This window comes from Lethenteron reissneri, chromosome 3 (assembly GCF_015708825.2).
Source record: "Lethenteron reissneri isolate LAM-NWPU_2019-01 chromosome 3, ASM1570882v1, whole genome shotgun sequence".
NCBI lineage: Eukaryota > Metazoa > Chordata > Hyperoartia > Petromyzontiformes > Petromyzontidae > Lethenteron > Lethenteron reissneri.
In genome coordinates, this window is record NC_083781.1 from 7,070,167 (window position 1) to 7,097,320 (window position 27,154).

The 27,154-nt window shown below is 47.8% G+C and overlaps 2 protein-coding genes across 3 annotated transcripts; one reads left to right on the forward strand and one right to left on the reverse strand.

Moving 5' to 3' along the window:
• Positions 1 to 1,342: 1,342 nt before the first annotated feature.
• On the reverse strand, positions 1,343 to 18,829 carry LOC133345648 (sodium-independent sulfate anion transporter-like). 2 transcript variants are annotated; one of them, XM_061556614.1, is made up of 17 exons: positions 17,263 to 18,829; positions 14,479 to 14,721; positions 13,365 to 13,557; positions 12,618 to 12,703; positions 11,231 to 11,310; positions 9,690 to 9,829; positions 8,212 to 8,387; positions 7,564 to 7,636; positions 7,244 to 7,294; positions 6,987 to 7,047; positions 6,534 to 6,589; positions 5,971 to 6,111; positions 5,135 to 5,262; positions 4,909 to 5,023; positions 4,194 to 4,354; positions 2,722 to 2,806; positions 1,343 to 1,986 (listed from the first exon to the last, which is right to left on the reverse strand). In XM_061556614.1, the coding sequence occupies exons 2-17, from the start codon at positions 14,719 to 14,721 to the stop codon at positions 1,952 to 1,954; spliced, it is 1,824 nt and encodes a 607-aa protein (XP_061412598.1). In that variant the 5' UTR covers positions 17,263 to 18,829; the 3' UTR covers positions 1,343 to 1,951. The 2 variants fall into 2 exon arrangements, with proteins under 2 accessions (XP_061412598.1, XP_061412590.1); XM_061556606.1 differs by having other exon boundaries at positions 17,258 to 18,829.
• A 288-nt stretch (positions 18,830 to 19,117) lies between these two features.
• LOC133345662 (N-sulphoglucosamine sulphohydrolase-like) lies at positions 19,118 to 27,111 on the forward strand. Its single transcript, XM_061556626.1, has 8 exons — positions 19,118 to 19,258; positions 19,980 to 20,140; positions 20,745 to 20,850; positions 22,219 to 22,369; positions 22,495 to 22,651; positions 23,300 to 23,381; positions 24,986 to 25,189; positions 25,956 to 27,111. Exons 1-8 carry the CDS (start codon positions 19,126 to 19,128, stop codon positions 26,528 to 26,530), a joined length of 1,569 nt encoding a protein of 522 aa, XP_061412610.1. The 5' UTR covers positions 19,118 to 19,125; the 3' UTR covers positions 26,531 to 27,111.
• Positions 27,112 to 27,154: the final 43 nt, after the last annotated feature.

Consider the following 27,154-nt stretch of genomic DNA (forward strand, 5'->3'; position numbering starts at 1 on the left):
CCTGCGCGCATGATCTGTACCGAGAAGAGTCTTAATTGCGGATCAAATTTGTCGGCTGCTACCGGGAACGCGCGACTCTACGGAGTAAAAAAAAATAATTCTGTCCCACGAATTTATGTATTTGGCCGTACGATTTTCGTTATTGTTGCCCGTATTTACACGGCTGTACGCCGCATGAACCTGACAACTCAAGTTCAAGTTCATTTATTAGGTATAGCCCTGTGAGCCATTCGGCTCTTGAATCGGGTGCAACCGCAACAAACACAAAACAAAAACATGAACAAAAAACATTTTAAAGTGAATATGTGACTCGATTTCCTGTGCAAGAATACGGCGTAAACCGTATGAGTTGACACGGCATATGCATTGAACCCACTCGGACAGCCGCAATAGTTGCGCAACACCTCTACGACGTACCGCTACTGTGGGCACCGCACAGTCGTACCGCGTGGTGGCCACCACACGGTGGCGCTACAGCCCCCGTGGTGGCCACACGGTGGCGCTACAGCCCCCGTGGTGGCCACACGGTGACGCTACAGCCACTAACCCCGGGGGGGTCTCACGGTCCTTAGGGGCCGTCCATAAATGACGTCACGCACCTGGGGGGGGTTCAGACATTTGTGACGATGTGTGACGAGGGGGTTGAGAAATGTGACGTCACATCAAAATGCCGAACTTTAAATAAATATAGACAACACGTTCTACTTAATTAAATAGACTTTTCAATAAATGTTTTCGCCTACAACATCAGAGTGCAGCGCCATCTTCTTGGTTCTTTCGGTAAAGTCATGTAGAAGGGAAGTAATAAAATAATAAAAATAAAACACAATAAAATAATTCTCACGACGTTTCGGCCACAACGCAAGCAGCCGTCCTCAGGTGAAGAAACAGGTCTGTTGGGAAGACGGCGTCTGAATGACACGCCCCAGGCTTGGAGCGTCTATTTAAGCTGGGTTGGAGCGAGAAGGTGCGCCTTAACAACATATTTTGCATATCAATAGGAATTTAGCATATTTATGGGAAATGCAGATATGGGATTAGTTATTTTGTTAAGGCGCACCTTCTCGCTCCAACCCAGCTTAAATAGACGCTCCAAGCCTGGGGCGTGTCATTCAGACGCTGTCTTCCCGACAGACCTGTTTCTTCACCTGAGGACGGCTGCTTGCGTTGTGGCCGAAACGTCGTGAGAATTGTTTTATTTGTAGTTTTATTACTTCCCTTCTACGTGACTTTACCGAAAGAACCAAGAAGATGAATTCCTGCAGTCACGAAAGCTTTAAATCGAAATGCAGCGCCATATTAAATACGCACTACAATGACAATAGTTTAAAGCGATTTGAAGCATGTTTTATTTGGGGGGGGGGCAGAGCTTTGGATAAAGCCAGGATGAATCGTAGACAGGCCAGTCTGCATGTTTCTAACCAGTGCCGACGGTCTGTTAGAGGGGTCCACATTTCACAAGCATAGAGAAGGGACACCATGACTGGACGAGAAGACCAAGAGCTTTGTAAGGAGAGACAGACCAGGCAGATTCCACACAGCATTTTGGAGCTGATGAAATGATAATGCTGCTTGACTGATTCGGAGTGACACCTCTGCTGCCAAACCAGAGCTGGTCATATGCACACTGCCCAGGTATGGGAACTACTCCACTCTCTCCACAACAGCCCCATAACTGCCCCATAATTTTCGTCTCGAGGAGGCAAAGTGCACAAACAAATTGCATTGGCCTTAGCCATAAGCTTACCTTTATTTTACAGTAATATCGACAGTGACAAGAATGTTGTTGCAGCTTTTGTGTAATTTCTGTGCAAAAATGTTTCAGCATCACACAGTCTCACAGGTTAATACATTACATTAAAAGATTAGCTTCTAGATGTATACACAATAAAACATAATGTATAAAAGTTTCGTGTTCCAGGGTAAAATTTAAAACAATTTCTTCAGTAACTCAATGTAATATTCTCTCTTCTTTGCATTCTTGTTCTGAAAAAAAAAGGCAGTGCTGTTATTCTACATGGACAAAAGATCAAGAGTCATTCACAGACAGAGATCGGCTCTGCAAACACAATATCAAGTTAGGGCTGGCAGCAAAATGACAGATTGAAAACGACTGCCGTCAAAAGACACCAATGCACGTACACAAGTGACGGTGTATAGAATCCAACAACAGTAACTTGCAAGTGCTTTTAAACAAGACGCTCCAGTGGAGGGTATTGAATGTAAAGACTTGTGTCTGAAAGCCGCTCTCAGTAACATTGCAGCAAAATTATTAATATCTTGTAAACGTCAATTCTGTGGTCACCGCAGTTTTATAGCAAAAAGTCTCTTCACATCTTTCAACAGCCAATCCTCGATGTTGCCTTTAGACTTGTTTTTATCCGACCTCAAGCCACTCAGAAAGCGACGAGCTGAACGCCACACTTCAATAAGTTAGTTACGCGACTCGGATAACTCAACGATATATTCACTACGTCACACATTTCGTGATTTCCACCCCTGCAGAACTTAGAAGTTGCAGACTTTTGGGGCATCGGAAAGCATTGGATCTGCGCATTTTTGCAAGGTAAGTTTATTGGATTTCCACTACATTTTATCCTGACACTATTCAGTCCCCGTATGATGTGATGCATAATGGATATAACTTAATGATTCGATGCACCACGAGTAAACAGGCAGGTAAATTGTCGCTCTCGCGGGATAAAAAAAATGCATACAAACCTGACAGCCACGTTTCTGCCATCTCCACACTTGCAAATGGCTCGCAGTCAACCTCGGAACGACACAGGACGTCAAGAACTTGCGGCTGCACAAAACACACCACCGCAAACATAAACCACATAAGTTCTTCACTTGTGATCAGGTGAGAGCTCATAGAAACTCAAGGTCAAGGGAGACTCGCCTCTTATGGACAAACGCTGTGGAGCAAAAAAGCAAAAACTCAAGGAATAAAACAAGAGAGAGCATCACAGAAATGTGGAAACATTGGAATCAAAGCACTCGCTAAACATCACCATCATGAGCCATGCTCAATCCACTGCTGGATGAAGGCCTAACCCAGGGGTGTCCAAACTTTTTGCAAAGAGGGCCAAATTTTATAAAGTGAAGATGCCCGGGGGCCAATAGTTCCTTCCGACATTTTTACCACAAAATTTACGTGAAAATACACACTGTTATAAAACAATTATCATTGTCACAATTACCTTTATTTTTCAAATGACAATGTAACCAAATATAAGCCACTCAGGCAGACGTGAACAACTCTAAAAACACAATTCTGCCTTTCATTCAGTCAGATAACATTGAACAAACTGTATAGAATACCTTAAATTTCCATGAGTTAAATATATTTGCCTCATGAACATTTTAAACAGGAGTTATAAGTAATGCAAAGTGGTCTGTTATCATTAAACTTTAAAACAAGTGAATTTTGCCCTCTCTCTTTACGTTGAAATCCTTAAAGAAGGCATCCGTCTCTTTACAAATTAGACAAACACAATTGCCTCGATTTCCAGTGAAGAAGTATTGTAATTCCCACCGCTCCTGAAAGCGGCAGCCCTCACTGTCAACTTTTATCTTTTTTGTTTTTGCAGTCGCCATGGCAGAAATGATTCGAGAAGGGTTCGCGGCACGGATGCAAAATTAGAGAGCATTAGAATGGTGCTGCCACCGTGTGGCGGAAGGAGGAATAACATCTTTAAAGTTTTATGATTTATAAGACCGAAGCTGCGGGCCGTATAAAATCTGACCGCGGGCCGTGATTGGCCCGTGGCCGGACTTTGGACATGCCTAGCCTAACCAATGCGTGACTGTTTATCATGGTTCTGCAATGTAACAATGTATGTATATTGAACTTGTTTTGCACCGTACGGAGCCAACCGTGCTAGTCCGAGGTGCAATCCACCTAGCACATGCACAGTAGCTAATTTAAACGTTCCATCTCCCCGGTGGTCATCCCCTCGAATGCATTCCATTTCTTGGTCATCACCACATCTTTTCGATCATCGGCCATCATCCACCTAGCGACGTGCCCTGCCCATGCCCACGTACTTTACTGCATGCGCTACGCAATCCACATGTGCAACTGTCTCTCAATAAAATTCCAAACACGCACCGGCACGGTGATTATCTCCTGAGTGGAGGTGTGTTTGACAGTAGTCCCATGTAGAATGTGAGAGTAAGGAGCCCACTACCTGCAGACAGGCAAGCAGCAAGTGGGAGCCTCTGCTGTGAAAGTTGAGCAGCAGATCCCGCAGGACGCAGACGGACGAGTAGTCGAGCATGTACACGGCCTTGCAGTCCAGCACCACCGGCCGTGGGGCCGAGCAGGGCCCGGAGATGGCAGAGCAAGGCGCTGCGCACACACACGAAGCCAGGGTAAGGGGTTACTCACAATGCACGTGCTAGAGAGATGGTATCTCCCTCGCCTGGTATGCAGGAGGTCGTGGGTTCGATCCCGACCCTGATGATATATTTGGAGTTCACAAGTTCTCTCCCCTTGGTCGCGTGGAGTTTTCTCCAGGTGCTCCAGTTTTGCCCTCCACATTTACAAATATATGTTTAGAATATTTGACTACCACTATAAATTCCCACCTATGATAAGCCACTTTTGATGAGCTATCACATGTAGCCAGGTAGCCTCTGAAAAAGGCCAATTTCTCAGTGGGCTTTACCTGGTAAATAAAAGTTTCGTTTAGCCATCAAGAAATAACTTTTTAATTGCTCGTTTCAAATAGCAGCATCTCAGGTGGGCTCACTTCTCTAAACGACGGTGAACAGTTCACTCGGATTCAATTTCAGCACTTGCTTCTCGAACCTTCACAGCCCACTGAAAATAATAACGTCCAATGCCGCTTATCGCACCGCTGGGCCCAGGGAGCTCAAACGTAGGCGGCGCGCGATGCGTACCCTGCAGGGCGAGCAGCTCGTCGCGCAGGTGCTCCACAGCCAGGAAGCACAGGCCGCACTGCAGCTCCACCACCAGGGCCCCCGAGGCCGGCACAGCTGCCTCCACACGCGTCGCCTATATACGGGGGCGGCATCGGAGGCTGTGCGTGCGTGCGTACGTGCTGTGCGTGCTCTGTGCGCTGTGCATGTGTCGTGTGCGTGCGGTGTGTGAGCGTAGCTCCCTCACGTGGAGATGTGGCCGTAGAAGTGGGTACAGGAGGGGCAGAAGAGATGCGACCACCCCTCCCAGCAGCCCATACGGGATCTCCCACAGGCACAGCCCAAATGTCAGCACAAACACCAATGCATCTGACTCTGCAGGAGCGGGAAACAGAGCACTCAGGGTTATTGCCACACAGCAGAAAGCCACAAGGTGCAGCTAAACGTACATTACTTATTTACTTAGGACAGCTTCCCCGAGTCTCAACTCCTTTTGCATTGACTTATGTATAGTGAACTTCATTCGATCCATACATAGCCAACCGTGCTTTCTCAGGAGGGATCTGGTAATATCCCTAGTAGCGTACGATGAATGCTATATGTGTTTGCCAATTAAGTACTTGGCAAAGAATGTTTTTTTTTTATTTGGATGACGCTTCATCTTGTTTCAAATGACATCATGGAACCATTAACATCCACTCTGAAGGAGGTGAATGTGATGGTCAACAAGCAACTCGATGAACTTGGCCTGTCAGGATGCCCCCATGCAGTTCCATTGTCACAATTTGGCATCATAATTTAAGAATTCATTCCTTTTTATTACAGAGGTGAATGTAGCCGCTCCAGTCAATGTAGGATATACGTGCACCAATTGCAATCCGGAGATGCCCAAAACAATCGATTCTCACATGGACCATTCGATGCATGTATTGTAAGCTTTGTTATTCTCTGAATAGATTCCATCCTCCCAAAAAATGCAGAATTTCACCACAAGCTCAGGGCTGTAAAAAAGAGAGCTGAGCCCCGAGATTTAAACACTGTCATTTCAAATTGTGATGCGGTGGAACACAAACATCGCTTTACTTTTTATTTTCCAAAGCCTCCACAGAATGTGGCAGTCGAACAGCGGCGCCACGGCGCAAATGATGACGGCGGCGAGGGCGGCCTTGGGGATGAAGTAGAACCACTGCGTGAGGAAGGCGAGCGACAGCAGCACCACAGCTCCTGCACGCAGTCACCAGCACCATCACGGCAGTTGGGGTGAGCAAGGCCCACAGAGGTGTACACTGGGAAAGAGCCTCTATCAAACTGGTACAAGCTGCTCAGTGGCACCGCTACACACAGTTGCAAAACCATCTTCCTACGGAAAGTGGAATGGTAACCTGAGTAGCACGTGGGAGATAAATGGAATACCCGGAGAAAAACCACATCTATGAGGGGGTGAGATTCAACACTATTGCCATTTCCTGGCCACCTCACTGCCTTGTGCCTACATCACCTGACAAGCCACTGCTAGTAACCCATCAAAGTACGAACCCGGCTCAACTCTGCGGAGTTTAAATCTCGTACCACTGCTCCAGACACATGCACAGACATCAATGTTGACTGCATTACGACGATGGCGAGGCCCTGCCCCCCGTGCATACCTGTAACAAGGCCGCCTGCGGGTGTTGCCACACCCGTCTCGGAATTCACCGCGGTTCTGCAACACAAAGTTCCGCTTGTGTCAGAGCGGCCGAGCCCACGCGCACAAGGCCTGGGTGCCATGGTGTCGGACCTCCCAGTGTGGACGCGCATTGGTGCTGCTTTCATAGTCCACAAGCAGGCTATGTAATAGGCGCATAAGTGTCTGTGGACGCGTATCGACACCGCTGGAGGATGAGAATTTCCCGAAGTATAAGTGTCTGAGAGGAACACACGCCCTGTTATGTGTTAAAGTGGCATTAGTGTTATACTGCAATAAGTAATATATTGCACAAACAGTTTATGTCATAGTTGTGCCTTTGTAATCATATGGTACACAGATCTTTGTTTGGGGGTTTTTTTCTTCCCCCCAGAAGTTTTGATGCTATGAAGCAGTGCTGGTTCGTGTAGGTCACCTGCCAAAGCTGCCTGTGACGGGGTAGGAAGAGGTGAAGGAACCCAGAACATTGGTGAGGCCTGAGGGAGGCACACGTGACCAACTTAACAAGGCACAAAGCAACACCGCTGACCATCGTGGCCAGTGATCGCATAACAAGCCAACAGCTCTCGTAAAAGGCAATGCTTGTGACGCAAAACACATGTGCTCGTGAGGCCATGTGGTTGCTGGTAGTGGTGCTACAGTCCGTGTCAGTGTACCCAAACCTCTGCTTACCTATTGCTATCAGTTCCTGGCTGGGATCGATCCTGTACATGTTCTTCGTTGCTGGAAAGAGCGCAACAACACAGCGGGCAAGTCTCCCACACTTTCACAACGAGGTGAACATCCAGCGACAACACCAACTCAAACTGAACGTTAAAAGTATGCAATTAGCAAAACGGACAAAAAATATCCTTGTTCTGTATGACATTTTAAGTTGTGTTGGTTCATGTTGTATGACGGTACTGTTATGTGTGTGTGTGTTGGTGAGGGTACTGTTGTGTGTGCGGTGGAGTGTCACTGCTGTGCGATTAGCTCGTATGCTTTAAGGGTACCAAACGCTTTAGCGATTGCAATGCTCTCCAGGAAGCCCAGCAGCGGAATGACCAACAGCGCCAACCCCAGATCCTGCAACAGCAGGTTACATGTCATGTGTAATACTTGCATATTTCAGCACATAAAGCAAGATGTATAAAATACTGAAGACATCAAATTGAATAAAACTATGGGATGGGGAGCACTGCAGAAGTCGCAACCGGGTACCCGATACCCGTACCCTACCCGATACCCGGCTACCCGTACCCGGCCGGGTACGGGTACCCGTTTGCGACCCTGGAGTGGGCGGGTACGGATACGGGTAGACCGTGAGTCACTGGTGAATAACTGTTTGTCACTCATTTCCCAACGTCTTGTCTCTTCTCACAATTCAAGATCCTAGAATCAACCCACCTGCGCCTGCAACATGGCTTCATCCCAGAGGTCGCAATCAGGTACCCGATACCCGTACCCTACCCGTACCCGGCCGAGTACGGGTAGGGAACGGGTACGGCCGGGTACCGGTACGGGTACCCGTTTGCGACCCTGGTGCGGCCGGGTACGGGTAAGGAATCAAAACCCGTTTGCGACCTCTGGAGCACTGTAACTGGCTTGGACATCGTGCTTTGGATCTGGAACAACAGCCACTCTCCGACACGGTGACCTACCCTGACGATCTGCAAAAAAGGGATGAATGTGCCTTCCTTGGTTTCTGAGAAGGCAGGAGGGTGGAACGGGGGTAGGCCCTGGGCAATGTGCCCCGTGAGGGTGAAGGGATGCAGCCTCTGGCTCTCGCAGGCAAACGCCACGAGCGCGGCGGCCAGGACGACCACCGCATTGCGCACTGAAACACACACACGGCCAACGCTCATCTGTCAAGAACAGACATTGACACGGACACGGTTTCCAGAGCGCCGGTCTTCGCAACCCACCTTCCCACATTTAACAATTTTCTATGTTCTAATACAATCATGAGGCCTCCTTTGCCAGTACCAAAATATACTAATAGGGTTTTATCCCCTTTTTTCTGGCAACAAAACTGACACCTTTTGCAAAGAATCATGTTAACATTAACCACAATACTTGCAATCAAATGCAAACAAAAAACAATACTCTGATAATTTATGCATTGTCCTTGAAACTGATTGGTCCACCCCAGAGACAGCTTTTCCTAGAGCCACCATATAAAGGTGTCAGTTTTGTTGCCAGAAAAAAAGGGGAAAACCCTTTCTAATACAAGGTTATGTATTTTAAGTTGATATAGGCATACCCCGGTTTATGCCCAGGATGCGTTCCTAAAACCAGAATGTTAATCGAAGCAAAGAGATGGGATGGCGGATTGTAATGTGGTACAGTACCCAAACAAAGGATGCTCGATAACCCATTGCGCATCTAGACTATAAAACGATCGGTGTGAAAAGTAAGTCTATTTTAGAGATATATTAAGATATATTACCTTGTTTAGTATACTATATGTGTTATCAGTTGTTTATTATATAAAAAATAGTTTACACTTTTATAAGAGATAATCGCCATAAATACAGTATGTGGAGGTAAAAATATTTATAGAGTACACATGAAAGTGATTATAGCCAATCGGAGATGCGAATGATTCGGCGGCATCTGGCACCTAAATTTCGCCGCAGAACGTTAAAAAATTGGGGCTTCATAGTTAAGTTCCTAAATCTCGAGTACGCTATGGCGAGGTACCACAGTATGTAAAATGGGATCGGGTATCAATAAGCTTAGTATATAAAACATTAAAATTAATAAAAGTGAAATAAAATAAAAATCACGACGTTTCGGAGGCAACACAAGTCTCCGTCATCAGGTGGGACCGTCACAGCCAGATTTGCTGCATCAAGTGACGGTCCCACCTGATGACGGAGACTTGTGTTGCCTCCGAAACGTCGTGATTTTTATTTTATTTTACTTTTATTAATTTTAATGTTTTACCTACGTGACTTTACCGAAAACACCTAAGAATATGAATCCTTGCAGTCACGAAAGCTTCAACTCTAGAATTAAAGCTTAGTATGTTCGAGTGAAAGTACGCAAAGCGGGAGGGCGTAAATCGGGGAATTACCGTATTCACAAAAACAGTCCTCCGATAACATCAATTGACGTGGATAATAAGAACACAAACCTGTCCCGAAAATAGAGGTGATGCTGTTGCTGATACGAACGGAGACAGGAATGGGCGGTGGGAAGGGGGTCCGTGCGGCAATCAGGCGAAGGAGGATGAGCAGCAGAAGGGAGCTCCCGCCCAGCAAGGCATCCGCCAGTCTGAGAGCGCACACCACACGGGTCAAACGATGCCTGCATATCTTCTTGGTTCTTTCGGTAAAGTCACGTAGAAGGGAAGTAATAAAATAATAAAAATAAAACATAATAAAATAATTCTCACGACGTTTCGGCCACAACGCAAGCAGCCGTCTTCAGGTGAAAACCAGGTCCGTCCGACCTGGTCCGTCCGACCTGGTTTTCACCTGAGGACGGCTGCATGCGTTGTGGCCGAAACGTCGTGAGAATTATTTTATTGTGTTTTATTTTTATTATTTTATTACTTCCCTTCTATGTGACTTTACCGAAAGAACCAAGAAGATGAATCCCTGCAGTCACGAAAGCTTTAAATCGAAAGATGCCTGCATAGCCATGAAGAATGTGGATGAAAGCTCCCTGCTGACAATTACACACCGCATCAGATGCGCATTTTTGTTTGAGTCGTGCTAGGAGAGGCCCAGAACGAGCTCTGCACTCATGTTGGCGGTGACCAAGACAAAGATCCCCCGTGTAGCCTTAACAGACTGTTGGGGCAAGTGCTGTTAGCGAGCATCTATGAAGGCTGGCGCGGCATACGTGGGGGCAGGTGGCCAGCACCATGCCCTGCCGCCTTTGTCTCCCACAGTGGTGAGGTTTACACACCGCAGCAAGTACTTATTTGAGGCTGAGTCAATCTATAGCAGGTACAGGACTGGTTTAGGCAATCGTCACTGATGTTGCCCGTGAGCGAGAATCTTACTCTGGTTGCCGGGTTCTTAGCGCAGCGCGCTAACCGCTGTACACCAGCTACCCATTGTCTATACGGACAATGCACATGGACGCATTCACTCCCATGTACACAAATACATCGGCATGCACAAACACACGGGCACGTAGCTCACGTTTACAACACTGCAAAGTTTGGTAACGTGTCGTTAAATAACCCACGTGGCTGACAGCCATGTACTGAACTGAATAAGTAATATTTAAAACACCTTTTCTAAAAACACGCTTATATGAAATGTACTAGTAATGGCAGAACTCCACGATTCCAGGAAGTGGCCCCGAAGCTTGCCACAACGTAAGGGACCTGTGGCCAATTACAGTCAACGTCAGTTGACCGTGGACAATTAGACCCAAGCCGAAACATAACAGAAAAAAAGTATGTTAAAAAAATATATATATTATTTTTTATGATAGAATATAGTATTGTCATCAGTATGACATAAGTATACCAAGTTTGCAGTCGATACCACATTGGGAAGTGGGTTAAAAAATTGAGTTACAAGATTTGAGGATACGACAACGACAACAATGACAACAGACACAGTGAGTTAAAAGAAAGCGTGTAAAAAGGAAAACAATTTTAACGAAAATTTATTTTCAGGATGTGCTTGCTGGCTTAGGGAGGAATATGATGCTCACCTGGTCTCTGCGATTTTGGAAAACGTGTAATACACCTCCTGAAAGAACTGCTGAGGGATGTCTTTAAGTCCGAGAAGTGTCTAACCAGATGCAGAACACACAACAGACAAAAGTTTGACTAAATACACAATGTGCTCAAGATGCACTGCATCAATATAACTGCTCTTCTTGGTTCTTTCGGTAAAGTCACGTAGAAGGGAAGTAACAAAATAATAAAAATAAAACATAATAAAATAATTCTCACGACGTTTAGGCCACAACGCAAGCAGCCGTCTTCAGGTGGAGAACAGGTCTGTCAAGTAGACAGACAGTTTACCATGGAAGTCCAGTTCACAGACTCTGTCTACTTGACAGACCTGTTCTCCACCTGAAGACGGCTGCTTGCGTTGTGGCCGAAACGTCGTGAGAATTATTTTATTATGTTTTATTTTTATTATTTTATTACTTCCCTTCTACGTGACTTTACCGAAAGAACCAAGAAGATGAATCCCTGCAGTCACGAAAGCTTTAAATCGAAATTTAATAACTGCTGTAAAACAAACAACCAAACACATCTCTGAATGCTTGCAATTAAAATTCAAATAAAAAGTGGCTCTTCTTGTTATTTTGGTTGCCGAACCCTGACCATGGAAGACCAGTTCACTATGGAAGTCCAGTTCACCATGGAAGTCCAGTTCACCATGGAAGTACAGTTTACCATGGAAGTACAGTTTACCATGGAAGTACAGTTCACCATGGAAGTACAGTTTACCATGGAAGTACAGTTTACCATGGAAGTACAGTTCACCATGGAAGTACAGTTTACCATGGAAGTACAGTTCACCATGGAAGTACAGTTCACCATGGAAGTACAGTTCACCATGGAAGTACAGTTTACCATGGAAGTACAGTTTACCATGGAAGTACAGTTCACCATGGAAGTCCAGTTCACCATGGAAGTACAGTTCACCATGGAAGTACAGTTCACCATGGAAGTCCAGTTCACCGTGGAAGTACAGTTTACCATGGAAGTACAGTTCACCATGGAAGTACAGTTCACCATGGAAGTACACCTCATGGGCAGGCGTCGGGAACTTGCGGCACCGGAGCCGCATGCAGCTCATTAAGGACTGTTTCGCAACATTATTTTTGAAGGACTGCCTCGTATTCACGTGCATTGCGGCTCTTGAAATATTGTTTTTTTTTACCGAATTTGAAAAAATGTCTCTGTTTGTTGTTTTGGGTTCCGACCCCTGCACTAGTCATACGTCGAGAGAAACACAAGTCGGTCCTCTGTCCCTTTAGGACACAAGACTTATTGATTGCGGTGCTGGACTTTTTTTACAGACGCACAAATGCACATTTAGGACAAGTTTCAGTGAAGCAGTTACCATAACTGAGCAGTTACCTTAATTTGGCTGAATCCAATCGTTATTGCAGCAGCGGAAGTGAATCCTTTCAAGACAGGGAGGGAGATGAATTCGACCAAAAAACCTGAACAAAAGAAGAAGACCACATTATTGCAGAGAAATCATTTCCTTGAGAACGTTGGCAGCAGCTTAATATTCACACTGTGGCATTGCATTGTAAAGGTAGAAATGTTCACATGCACAACAACAGCCGCGTCTCCACTGGCGTAGCCAGTGGGGGGGTGGGGTGGCACGTGCCCCCCCCACAATGATCCATAATTTCGATCGGATCATTAGGGTTTATTAGTAATAAATCGGCATTTTGCGAACCCCACTGCCACTGTGTCGCATATTATTACGTGCCAGGGACTCTGAGATGATAGGACAATAGTCTGAGTCCATAATTGGCAATAAGTAACGGCAAAGCGGTTATAAGTGACTTACAGAATTGTGCCCATTTGCTTATACAGTACACGACTTCCCTGAAGGCAAACACCTTCAGTGAGCGCGATGCCAATCACACAACGCGGTTCGAATTCCACCCTCGATCGGTGGCTGCGCCATCGCCGCACACGGCGTCGAATAAAAAGCAAGGGACAGGTCCTTACTTACTAACAACTCCTCTGTCATTTTTCATTGCAGGAGGGGTTGCCCGCCCCCCCCCCCCCACCTGAAAATCCTGGCTCCGCCATTGCTTGTCTCCACACGCATATTACAAGATCTCAGGCCACAGTGACGGTCCCTACCCAAACGGAAGATCCCCATGAGCAGCTGGATGGCGCCAGACAGGAAGGTGAGCAGCACGGCGTACACGGGGTCGCGGCGCACGTACACCGACACAACGAGTGACATGATGGCCGTGGGGCCCAGCGTCACGTCCTTCGACGTCCCGAGCAGGCAGTACACGAAGCAGCCCATGAAGGCCGAGTAGAGGCCGTACTGCAGCAGGGGGAAAGCACAGCCTCGGTCACGAACCCACTGCGCCACCTTTCACCCTCCACCTTCACACGGTCCGAGTGAGACTCCGAGCACTGCTTCAACAAAACAAGGGATTGTCAGCAACTAGAAATGGCACCATGTCGTGATTCTCCTTATAATTGTTTTGCAATGTGTCATTATGAATTCCCGGGGTAAGGGCATAAGTATTCATGTCCTTACCCCAGTGTCCTGAAATAAAATAATTTCGGGATAATAAATCTATCATTAACACATATGTTGGTCTCAATTATATATATTAAAAAAATGTAAACTCTTTGCAGCTGAAAGCTTCTCACAAGAGAACACCAACATATGCATGAGGCAGAACATTACACGCAACCTCTCAGTGGCAGCACAACCATCATAAATCAGCATAAGCCATGCATCGTACAGAAAAATACATCTGACGCTGGGTTCACAGGTCAGGATTTGACTTGACAAATGCACGCAACGCCTCCCATTCAGCGTGCCCACAGTGCTGTGGTCCACGAAACTCACCACCCACCGTGTGCGGTCCATCAGGCTTCATCGAAACAAAAGCCAGGTCGACTTCTCTGGATGTGCCACCGAAATGCGATCCTGGGGGGGGGGGAGCGGGGGGACAGGTGGAGGGCGACCGCAGCCCAGAGGTCGCAACCGGGTACCCGATAACCGTACCCTACCCAATAACCGGCTACCCGTACCCGGCTACCCGTTTGCGACCCTGGTGCGGCCGGGTACAGGTACAGGTAGGCCGTGAGTCACTGGTGAGTAGCCGTCACTCATTTCGGGTAGGGTACGGGTACGGGCAGGGAACGGGTACCCATTTGCGACCCTGGTGCGGCCGGGTACGGGTACGGGTAAGGAATCAAAACCTGTTTGCGACCTCTGCCGCAGCCTTACCTGCGCAGGTAAGCCGGCCACCTGTGCATAGGCGAGGGACTGAGGCACCACGGTGAGGCCCACGGTGAGCCCTGCAACCAAGTCCATGCGCGCAGAGCGCAGCGTGTAGCCTGGCAGCCACGCGAGCGGGGGCAGCAGCCCACGCACACGGCCAGGTGGGCAACAGCAGCGCGCCACGGACGCGACGACGGTCCTGGCGAGCCCGAGAGCGCGAGCGAGACCAGCGTGGCACCGCTCCGCCATCTCACGCGCACGGAGAAGGAAACGCCACCACTCACGTACACCCCACCATTCACGTACACCCCACCACTCACGTACACCCTACCACTCGCGTACAACCACCGCGGTCTTGTCAGGGTCGGGGCGGTGACACGGCTCACAGCGGAAGCGTTGTTGCCACTTTCTGCAGAGGTTTGAAGTTCGCGACCGGCAGGCGGCCCTGGTTAATACTGCGGGTGTATTAACAGTAAAATACATGCCATCTGCTTTGCTCACAGTGGATGAAGAAAAGTAGTGAGGGCATTATGTCACACTTTCCCAAACTCCATTCGGTGCGACCCACCACGCTTTGCCTTTCCGCGTTTATAAATTTACTTTCCATAAAAATACAAGTCCTTCTATGCTGTACGTGCATGATAATTCTTAAACACGTGGCCAATTTAAAATATGCTGCCAGGTCCTTCCAGAGGCAGCAAAGTCACACGGTACAGAAACTCACATCCCCCATAGATCAATTTCAACGAGCATGGATAATATTTAACAATTCATCCAACCACGTGAAATGCACTGAGCATATTCCTCAATCACAATGGACTTCACGCGGACTATGAACCTATTCAAAAGTGTTGTTTTCCTTCCACTGTCTTTGCCAAATTAAGTTCGTGCTGCCATTATGATGTAATCCAGCAGCATGTGTTTAACATACAGTATCTCACTCCGTTCATCATCATCAGGCTCCATCGTGTCAAGTTTGTTGGTGTCCTGTTACACGTATTTCCCTTTAAGGCCAGTGCTATTAACGAATGTGGTGATTTTTTTTGGTCACTCTGCTAATGAGACCGAGAAGGTTGAAACCGGTGCAGATTTTGCCTGCTTAAACAAAAAACGTGCTGAGTTCGTCTAAACTTGGAGAACAATTGGCATTTTTTTCTACTTATTTTTTTCTGCAAGTGTGCTTCGTCCACTTAAAGCGTAATAAATACAAAGAACCACGCCTACGGACTAGTTCTTGTGCAACGTCAAAGCACAAGAGGCATCGCACGGACATCTCCCACCGAATTGTCAGAGACATCTGACAACTCATTCACTCAACCTCTGTCAATAACATCACTCACTCACACAACTCATTCACTCACACAACTCATTCACTCAGCCTCGTGTCAAAAACATCACTCACTCACCTCACTCACACACATCGCTCGGCTCACTCACGTAACTCATCTCACTCACCTTACGCACTCACACACATACAATGTCACTCACTCACACACAATGTCACTCACCTTACACACACACACAATGTCACTCATCTCACTCACCTTACACACACACAATGTCACTCATCTCACTCACCTTACACACACACAATGTCACTCACCTTACACACACACACAGTCACTCACCTAACACACACACAATGTCACTCACCTTACACACACACACAGTCACTCACCTTACACACACACAATGTCACTCACCTTACACACACACACAGTCACTCACCTTACACACACACAAAATCACACACACAATGTCACTCACCTTACACTCACACACACACAATGTCACTCACACACACACACAATGTCACTCACCTTACACACACAATATCACACACACACTGTCACTCACACACACTCATACACACAGTGTCACTCACACAATATCACACACACACTGTCACTCACACACACTCACACACACAGTGTCACTCACACAATATCACACACACACTGATACACTCACACACACTCACACACACAGTGTCACTCACACAATATCACACACACACTGTCACTCACACACACTCACACACACAGTGTCACTCACCTTACACACACACAATGTCACTCACCTTACACACACACACAATGTCACTCACCTTACACACACACACAATGTCACTCACCTTACACACACACACACACATTATGTCACTCACACACACTCACAATGTCACTCACCTTACTCACACACTCACACACACAATGCCACTCACCTTACACACACACACAATGTCACTCACACACACACTCACTCACACACACAATGTCACTCACCTTACACACACAATGTCACTCACCTTACACTCACCTTACACACACAATGTCACTCACCTTACACTCACACACACACGTAATGTCACTCACACACACACACAATGTCACTCACCTTACACACACACGTAATGTCACTCACACACACACACAATGTCACTCACCTTACACACACACTATGTCACTCACACACACACTATGTCACTCACACACACACACTATGTCACTCACACAAACACTCACTCACACACACAATGTCACTCACCTTACACACACACAATGTCACTCACACACACACTATGTCACTCACACACACACACACTATGTCACTCACACAAACACTCACTCACACACACAATGTCACTCACCTTACACACACACTATGTCACTCACACACACACACACTATGTCACTCACACAAACACTCACTCACACACACAATGTCACTCACCTTACACACACACACTATGTCACTCACCTTACACTCACACACACACACTCACCTCACCTCCCCTGCGTCTCGCTCCGAGTGTGGGGGGGGGGGGATCAGCGTCTCCGGGGTGCGGCAGTGATCATGGGGTGTGACCGTGTCAGTCGCCTGCTTAGTGGACTAGTTGTGTGAGTGGTAGTGTGTTAGTGGTGTGTTAGTGGTGTGTTAGTAGTGTGAGTGGTTGTGTTAGTGGTGTGTTAGTAGTGTGATTGTGTTAGTGGTGTATAGTATGGTAGTGTGTTAGCAGTGTGAGTGGTTGTGCTCATAGTGTGTTAGTGGTGTGAGTGATTGTGTTAGTGGTGTATAGTATGGTAGTGTGTTAGCAGTGTGAGTGGTTGTGTTCATAGTGTGTTAGTGGTGTGAGTGATTGTGTTAGTGGTGTATAGTATGGTAGTGTGTTAGCAGTGTGAGTGATTGTGTTCATAGTGTATAGTATGGTAGTGTATTGGAAGTGTATTAGCAGTGTGTGTGATTGTGAATAAACGTGTGTTGGTGGTGTGTTGGTAAGAGTGCGATTGTGTTAACAGTGGGTGTGTGATTGAAGCAAGTGTGAGTTTGTGCTGATGTGTGTGAATTGTGTCCCTCTGTGAGGTCGTTGTGTGCAGCTGTGTACTCAAGTCGCTTGTTGTGTAGTTGTGTTTGTTGCTGTGTTGTTGTGTAAAAGAAAAAATGTTTTGTAAATGTTGTGGTTTCACGCTTCAACACACCGGTGGGCTAAAGCGGTGAACTATTTTGTCTTTAGTCAACGTGACACTTTTTTGCTGATTGGCCGTGTCGGGTGGTGGAGGGTTACGACACTTATAAATAACGCCATCTAAACCCAAAAACGTTGATAATTATTAATATTGATCGCGAAAGCCGGCCACGTGTTAAACTGTACTGTTGTTGTGTTGTTGTGTGTACTGTTGTTGTGTGGACTGCAGTTACGTGTACAGTAGTTGTGTTTTGTAGGAGTGTTGTGTAGAGTTGTTGCGTACTGTAGTTGTGTAGGTTTGTGGACTGTTATTGTGTACTGCAGTTGTTGTGTATTGTGATGTTGTCCTGTGGTTGTGTTGCTCTGTGGTTGTGTTGCTCTGTGGTTGTGTTGATCTGTAGTTGTGTTGATATGTAGTTGTGTTTCTCTGTGGTTGTGTTTCTCTGTGGTTGTGTTGATCTGTAGTTGTGTTGCTCTGTGGTTGTGTTGCTCTGTGGTTGTGTTGCTCTGTGGTTGTGTTGATCTGTAGTTGTGTTGATATGTAGTTGTGTTTCTCTGTGGTTGTGTTTCTCTGTGGTTGTGTTGATCTGTAGTTGTGTTGCTCTGTGGTTGTGTTTCTCTGTGGTTGTGTTGATCTGTAGTTGTGTTGATATGTAGTTGTGTTTCTCTGTGGTTGTGTTGATCTGTAGTTGTGTTTCTCTGTGGTTGTGTTTCTCTGTGGTTGTGTTGATCTGTAGTTGTGTAGCTCTGTAGTTGTGTTGCTCTGTGGTTGTGTAGCTCTGTAGTTGTGTAGCTCTGTGGTTGTATTGCTCTGGAGTTGCTGGAAAAAAATGAGGACGCGGATGCTCAATTTGGTCGCCCGTAGCCTTCAACGTGGATCCAGATGTCACGTGACCGGGGCCCTCTCCCTCCTCCCAGCACCCCCCTCCCTCCTTCCGACCCCCCTCCCACTACCCCTCCCCCCCTCTTCTCCCCCCCCCCCTCTTCTCCCCTCCTCTTCCCCCCCCTCCCACCCTTCTCCCCCTCCCCTCCCACCCTTGGCCCCTCCCACCACCTCTCTCTCCCCCACCCCCTCCCCCCTTCCCCCACCCCCTCCCCCTTCCCCCACCCCCTCCCCCTTCCCCCACCCCCTTCCCCCTCCCTCCACCTCCCGTGACCCGCCCCCACTTCCCACGTGACGAGTCGCCATGCTGCTACTGCTGCCCGCACTGCCCCTGCTGCTGCCCATGCTGCTGCTGCTGGCTCCGTGCGGAGTCGTGGCGAGCAGCAGCAGCAGGAGCAGCAGGAGGAGCAGCAGGAGGAACGCGCTGCTCATCCTCGGTACCAGCGGGGACCCGGGGCACGGGGAGAGCGGTGCGGGGCGCCTTGACGTCCCCCCCCCCCGGGCTTGGCTCTTCTTCCTCTTACCTCTTCCTCCTCCTCCCTCCTCTCGACATTTATTGTGAAAATTCCGTCACAGTTCCTATGATTGCTTTTTCATTTCGATTTAAAGCTTTCGTGACTGCAGGGATTCATCTTCTTGGTTCTTTCGGTAAAGTCACGTATATATATAATATATATAAAAATAAAACATAATAAAATAATATTTTATTTTATTATGTTTTATTTTTATTATTTTATTACTTCCCTTCTACGTGACTTTACCGAAAGAACCAAGAAGATGCTTTTTCATTGCTTTCGTGGCTTTATTTTGGTGATTTCGAAAAGTGTATTGGTTTTGCCATGTTTGTGTTGTTGTAGTAACAGAGTTAGACTGATGGCCTTAATCTAAGTTGTCTTGTGGTTGTTGTTGTTGTTTGACTTGCATCCCACTGGGATTTTTGCACACAGCGTTGGGTGTGTACGGTGCTTTTTTCTGCAATATTTTGCTGTCTTTTCTTGGATTTTCTGTTTGAACTTAGTCACATATTCACTTTCAGATGTTTTCTTGTTCAAGTTTTAGTTTTTTTGTGTTTGTTGCGGTTGCACCCGATTCAAGAGCCGAATGGCTCACAGGGCTACATACCTAATACACGAACTTGAAACTTGAACTCTCGCGCAGCCGACGATGGCGGCTTCGAGCTGGGCGCCTACAACAACACAGCCATCGGCACGCCGCACCTGGACGCGCTGGCGACCCGCAGCCTCCGCTTCGGCCACGCGTTCACCAGCGTCAGCAGCTGCTCGCCCAGCCGCGCAGCGCTGCTCAGCGGCCTGCCGCAGGTGAGTGTGTCACGTGTGTGTGTGTCACTTGTGTGTCACGTGTGTGTCACTGTGTGTCTGTCACTTGTGTGTGTGTCACTTGTGTGTGTCACTTGTGTGTGTGTCACTTGTGTGTGTGTCTGTCTGTCACTTGTGTGTGTGTGTGTCACGTGTGTGTGTGTCACTTGTGTGTGTGTCACTTGTGTGTGTGTCACTTGTGTGTGTGTCACTTGTGTGTGTCACTTGTGTGTGTGTGTGTCACTGTGTGTGTGTGTCACTTGTGTGTGTGTGTGTTACTTGTGTGTGTGTGTCACTTGTGTGTGTGTGTGTCACTTGTGTGTGTGTCACTTGTGTGTGTGTGTGTGTCACTTGTGTGTGTCACTTGTGTGTGTGTGTCTGTGTATGCCACTTGTGTGTGTGTGTGTCACTTGTGTGTGTGTGTGTGTAACTTGTGTTCGTTCTTTGTGTGCGTGTCTGTCTCTTGTGTACGTTCTGTGTGTCTGTCACTTGTGTGTCTGTCTGTCCCGTGTGTCTGTCTGTCCCGTGTGTGTGTGTCACTTGTGTACGTTCTGTGTGTCGTGACTGCTCGGAGACGAACGAAGGCCGTGCTCTCTTTTGTGTCCAGCACCAGAATGGCATGTACGGCCTCCACCAAGACGTCCACCACTTCAACTCGTTTGAACAAGTGCGGAGCCTCCCTCTGCTGCTCAACCAGTCGGGCATTCGGACAGGTGAAGGAGGACCGCTGCCGAGATGGCACCGCTCTGCCCGCTGCCAGACACTTCCTCGTGTGAATGTAGGCAGCAGCAGCTGTGGAGACAGCCTTGCTTCTCCTGCAGCTGATTGCGAGAATGCTCACTTGCGCTGCTTGCTTCTGTCAACATTGACCCGTCCCTCGGCGGCGACTCCTCCGCTGACGCCCTCGTAGAAAGCCCCCTGATCCACCTGCTCCACGCCACTGGTCCAGAATGTACCTTCCTTCATGGGCACCTGTAGGCTAATCTGCTCTGCACGTGGGCCGAATTATTCCTCCTCGTGCCTCTCGATTCGAGAGTGAGTGAACGAGAACCACAAGCCCGTTTAAATCTTTGTCCACAAATTATTGCAACTGTTAATAAGTCGCCCTCCTCGTACGCTCCGGTTACCTCTTTTGTTGTTGCCTGACACCCGATTCGTAATCTTATCCACGGTGTCGTGACACATGCGTCTCCCTGGTGTCTGCAGTCGCGTGTACGGCGTGCTTTCTGAATCCAATGTGTGGTGGTGGTGGTGGTGTAACGTTGTGCGAGGTTCGTCCCCCTGTATGGCGAGAACGCGATGCCTTGTCAATGAATGCACCGTCAATCCCTGCTGCGAGTTGGAGACTGGACCAGTTTTTAAAGCTGAAGAGCAACCAATTGTGCAACAGCGGTCTCTTCAATAGGAATACTACTGTATGAGAGATTTCGATTTAAAGCTTCTTTCGTGACTGCAGGGATTCATCTTCTTGGTTCTTTCGGTAAAGTCACGTAGAAGGGAAATAATAAAATAATATAAATAAAACATGATAAAATACAATTCTCACGACGTTTCGGCCACAATGCAAGCAGCCGTCCTCAGGTGAAGAACAGGTCTGTTGGAAAGACAACAACTTCAGACGCTGTCTTTCCGACAGACCTGTTCTTCACCGCAAGCAGCCGTCCTCAGGTGAAGAACAGGTCTGTCGGAAAGACAGCGTCTGAAGTTGTCTTTCCGACAGACCTGTTCTTCACCTGAGGACGGCTGCTTGCGTTGTGGCCGAAACGTCGTGAGAATTGTATTTTATTATGTTTTATTATTATTTTATTATTTCCCTTCTACGTGACTTTACCGAAAGAACCAAGAAGATGTTTATGAACACTTGCCTCGATGCTAATTTGAGCAAGAGATCATTCAGCGGTCGGCAACAGTGTTTCATTTTTGCAGCCAAATGGATCATTGTTCTTCCTTCCTAGTTGTTCCACGAGGAGTGAGTACTCGGAAGCGTTGTGTACTCCCAGTGCAATCGCTTCTAGGTGTACTGTCTTGGGATTGTGGAGGCTTCCCATGGAAGAGGTTGCTTTGACTGTGTGATGCCGCAGGTATTATCGGGAAGAAACACGTAGGACCCGAAGCCGTCTACCCTTTTGAGTTTTCATATACTGAAGAAAACAACTCGATCCTTCAGGTTGGACGGAACATTACGCGCATCAAACAGCTAGTGAGAGCTTTCCTGCGTATGGACGATGGCAGGTACCTGACAATCTTGTTCCTCCTAACCCTACGGCAACTTCCTTTGCCAGTGCACTTACACCGGCACACATTCGTATCTCACAGGGACCCGTGCATCTTACAGGGATACGTGTCTCTTATCCTAGGCCGTTCTTCCTGTACGTGGCCTTTCATGATCCACACCGTTGTGGCCATTCCCAGCCCCAGTTTGGATCTTTCTGCGAGAAATTTGGGAATGGAGAGCCTGGAATGGGGACAATCCCTGACTGGAAACCCCGTCACTATAATCCCGACGATGTGAAGGTACGCACACTCAATTATTAACACTTCACCTGAGAAGCTTACGTAGTAAATGTGAAACGGTTATGGGTTACGCTCTTCCACTCTACCTGCACTGGTGGAATTGACATGGCGTGCCCTTGTCTTTGCATGAGTTAGATAGTCCACCGCCGGACTATCTATTTGCTTAAACACGTTAATGATTAATCCTTGATCGTTTGTGCGTGGATTAAATATTGGCCGTTCTATAGGATGGGGGGGGTCAAGCGTACCTACGCAGGCGGGGGGGGGGGGGGGGTAAAAAGTACGCGTGCGTACAGGGAGGGGGGAAGGGGTCAAGTTTTGACAGATTTTTGCGTACGTACTAAATGGATGGCCCCTTATGTGGCTGATAGGCCACCGGATGATTAGCACGGCCGGATTTTGCTACAATCAGCCTGGCAGACTTGACAAAATGTAGGATTCGTTTGAAAACACAGTGAGGCTTTGCTGAATAAATAATAGAATATTTTTATAATCAAAACCTGGGATGCTAATGGCTGAGATGACCAGGCCTCATGTTAATGTAGAAACTAAATTGGAGGTGATAAACATTCCCGGTTGATGTTTTATTTCAAAGTGAGGACGGCGAAGGTGGTGCATTGAGGTCCCCCTGTTGCCCTGTCCACTCAGGTGCCCTACTTCGTACCAGACACGCCCACAGCGCGCGCGGACCTCGCCGCACAGTACACGACCATCGGACGCTTGGACCAAGGTATCGCGTCCTAACGCGCCTCGAGGCTTCGCGACAACAGCCTGTCCTCGGGGTGTCTTCGTTATTGATTCATCCTCCATCCTTGAAAGTACTCACTTTCCTACATATTAGATATTAAAGGGGTGGTGATGTGGCACAACGGCGGTGCGTTTATTGCTTTTTGCAAAAGTTCTAGGTTCGAATCCTGCAGGTCGCCCTGGTTAATACTGCCGTTGTATCAGCCATAAAATATGCGCCATCTGCTTTCCAGTGGACGCTCATGATTCTGTGATCAAAAATGTGTCCGATTAGAAAAATGTGCACGTTACAAGTTGTGTTTATAAATATTCCGTGCTGGCATCGCAGTACAAAATTTTTAAAAGTAAAAAATATGACCCGCTAAATTTCTTAATTTGGAAACACATAGAAATCATTGATCTCGATTGGGAAAAGTTAGCAGGACCCTCTTTCAAAAGTCTTAAGACTCAGTGGGGCTTTCCTGGGTAAACAAGCATAATATATAAAAAGTCAAAGTAAATAGGTGTACACCGCATACACATTGACAAAATTGAGCGTTTTATTTAGCTGAAGAGCCAATTCAAAAGCCTGAACAAGGTGTACAGGATGGAAGCAAACAATACATACGCAAAAGGTGTCTTAAACAGCAAAACAAGGAATGCCACAATCCAGGCTTTTTGAGCTGCTTCCATTACAAGGTTGTGCAGAATGTAACCACAATGGTGATGTCAACCTAGCACGCAATGCAAGATAAAACTCCGACTAAACAAATGACACTTATATAGCATCTAACTGCAAGCCGTATCTCAACATGTTCTACACAGTGTGAAATAAGTTCTACAGACATAGGATAGGGAAACATGGGAGAGGAGAGAAAGCAATGCACAGCACGGTTCGGGATGAAGGAATTAGGGCCCAGCACCAAAAACAACAGCAAACATGAGCCCCAGGGGCAGGAACAAGTGAGCCCCAAGGCAAACCCTGGAGGGCTCGCAGTCAATTCACCAACGAGTTCCAGGGGCAGCTGGGGCAGCTGGGGCAGCTGGGGCAGCATTAATTAATCCTAGACGAGGCCCGGGCGAGATGGGAGGAACAAGGATGTGGAGGAGAGGCCAGGCAAGGCTCAGGAGATAGTGTGAGGGTTAGGCCAAGCAATGGACAGGGAAAAAAAAAACATGTCAGCGAAAAAAAAGATAGCGGTAGGGAGGCAGTGAAGATGACGAGAAAAAGTTTTAAACCACATTTTAGCGTGTATCATATCCACAGTAAAAACATGGCCGGGTAGCTCAGCAGTAGAGCAAGCAGCTCGCAATGGGAAGATTGCGAGTTTAAATCCTGGTTGGGGTTGCCAATCATACTTCCGGGGTCAATACGAGTGCCATTTTCAGGCAAGTAAACAGTGGTTGTCCTGCGTAGACTGGCCGCCGCCACCATAGCAGTGCAGAATTTCCACCACTGTCTCAGGACTCTAAACAGTGTATGACCACCTCCTCTGCGCAATTGAGCAGGAAATCGCTGAATAAGGCGGCAGCTTGTGCAATAGACCGCTCGCCCTTGAGCAGATGTTCCTACGCGAAGGCCGACCCCCCGTGCCGTCCTTACTGCAGGCGTGGGGCTGGTGCTGGAGGAGCTGCGGAGCGCCGGCTACGCGGACGACACGCTCGTGCTCTACAGCTCCGACAACGGGATCCCTTTTCCCGGCGGCCGCACCAACCTGTACACGGGCGGTGTGGCCGAGCCGCTGCTCGTGTCCTCCCCGGAGCACCGCGAGCGCTGGGGCCACAGCAGCGAGGCCTACGTGAGCCTGCTGGGTACGCACAAGATGGCGCTTTCTCTCGCGCATGGCATTTGAATAATTCATAATCAACGTTTTTGGGTTTAGATCGCGTTATTTATAAATGTGTCGTAACCCTCCACCACCCGACACGGCCAATCAGTAAAAAAGTGTCACGTTGACAAAAGACAAATAGTTCACTGCTTTAGCCCACCGGTGTGTTGAAGCGTGAAACCACAACATTTACAATTTGAGTACGACGTTTCGCTGGTAATTGCATCCAGCTGGATGCAATTACCAGCGAAACGCGATCTAAACCCAAAAACGTTGATTATGAATAATATTGGTCGCGAAAGCCTACGTGTTAAACATTTGAATAGTAACGGACAAAACGTAAAGTGTGTCGATGGCATCAGGAGCTGTCCGATGAACACATTCACAATTGGGTGACTATCCATCTGTGAAGGAAATCGCCGCATGTGCCGTGCGTTCGAACGCGGCAGTGCTTGGGGGTGAGGAACCGCGGCGGGCTCAGAGGGGAAGTTGCGACTCGGACTGAGTTTCCGCAGAGAAAAATTAATCGTGAACGGACGTATACATTTGTGTTCCTCTTATCTTTTCTCCGTACCTCTTATTTGAGTAAATTACAAATAAAAAAGTGTACAGGAAACGTCAATGGCACTGAAATTGGTGCTTAGCAGTTTGGTTTACCGGTGTGTTACAGATCACGATGTCGGCGCCATTCCACATTTTTGTGGCCCTGTTCATGCTCTTAATGAGAATGTGTCTCCAAACCCTTGCAGACATTACGCCGACGCTGCTGGAGTGGTTCTCGGTGCCTTATCCCGACTACGCCATGTTCAAGAAGGATGAGCCCGTAGTGCTGACAGGACGCTCGCTTCTTCCAGCTCTCCAACAAGAACCACCGTGGGACATTGCCTTTTCCAGCCAGAGCCACCACGAGGTCACGATGTACTACCCCATGCGGGCCCTGCGCCACGGCCACCTCCACCTGATCCACAACATGCACTTCCTCATGCCTTTCCCTGTGGACCAGGATCTGTACGTGTCCCCCACCTTCCTAGACCTGCTCAATCGCAGCATGCAGGGCCAGCCTACTCACTGGTACAAGAGCCTACGGGAGTTCTACTACCGTGAGCGCTGGGAGCTCTACGACACGCGCGCCGACCCGGCAGAGACTCGCAACCTGGCACACGACGCGGCCTACGCGGACACACTGCGCACCCTGCAGCAGCAGCTGCGGGCCTGGCAGTGGGCCACTTACGACCCTTGGGTGTGCGCGCCAGATGGCGTCCTAGAGGCACAGGGACAGTACAAGCAGCATCCGCAGTGTCTGCCACTACACAACCTACTGTGATGGCTGGCCAGCAACAACTGTAAAAAACATGACGCTTTTATATGTTGTTGTCGAGGGGACTGATGAGATTGGATGTTAGCTATTAAGAGAACGTGATGATTTGTGTCAATTGGGATTTTTTTTTTACGACTTGAAAATGAAGAGTTATAATCCGAGTGATTCCCAGCCATGGATATCAGAGTGATATCTGAACTGGTCATGGGGCCTCATCACCAACCCGCATTGACCAGCGTGGCCAAGTATGGTCAAACATCCACTCGACCACCACAGCGTGGGGAGGCCTTTATCCAGCTTTGGATTGACAATGATCTGTAAATTATAGATGAGTGTGCATCCCTCGGAAAATTGCTGAAGGCAGACCAGGACCAAAATGGTGATGAGCAATTCAGAGCAGGTTGGAGTGCTCTTTGAAACTGAGAAACAGCCATGGTTGATAAGTTGAGTAGCTGATGGCTGGTCCATGATTTAGCGCTTATCCAGAATCATCATTGACTTGTGGTTTTGAATTCAAGTGGTGCACTTAAGTGGTTTGGTATCGCGATTGTTGGGGGTGCACTTTGATAAACCTGTTTAAAGTGTTGCATCACGTCTCCGCCGTCATTCAACAACATTCCACAAGCATCT

Coding starts and splice junctions, on each gene's coding strand:
- LOC133345648 (XM_061556614.1), bottom strand. CDS start 14,721: ATGGCGGAGCGGTGCCACGCTGGTCTCGCTCGCGCTCTCGGGCTCGCC. Junction 7,048..7,243: donor CCAGGAACTGATAGCAATAG/GTAAGCAGAGGT, acceptor TGCCTCCCTCAG/GCCTCACCAATGTTCTGGGT. Junction 2,807..4,193: donor TGCTGCTTGCCTGTCTGCAG/GTAGTGGGCTCC, acceptor TGTTTTGTGCAG/CCGCAAGTTCTTGACGTCCT.
- LOC133345662 (XM_061556626.1), top strand. CDS start 19,126: ATGCTGCTACTGCTGCCCGCACTGCCCCTGCTGCTGCCCATGCTGCTG. Junction 20,141..20,744: donor TGCTCAGCGGCCTGCCGCAG/GTGAGTGTGTCA, acceptor TTTTGTGTCCAG/CACCAGAATGGCATGTACGG. Junction 22,370..22,494: donor CTGCGTATGGACGATGGCAG/GTACCTGACAAT, acceptor CTCTTATCCTAG/GCCGTTCTTCCTGTACGTGG.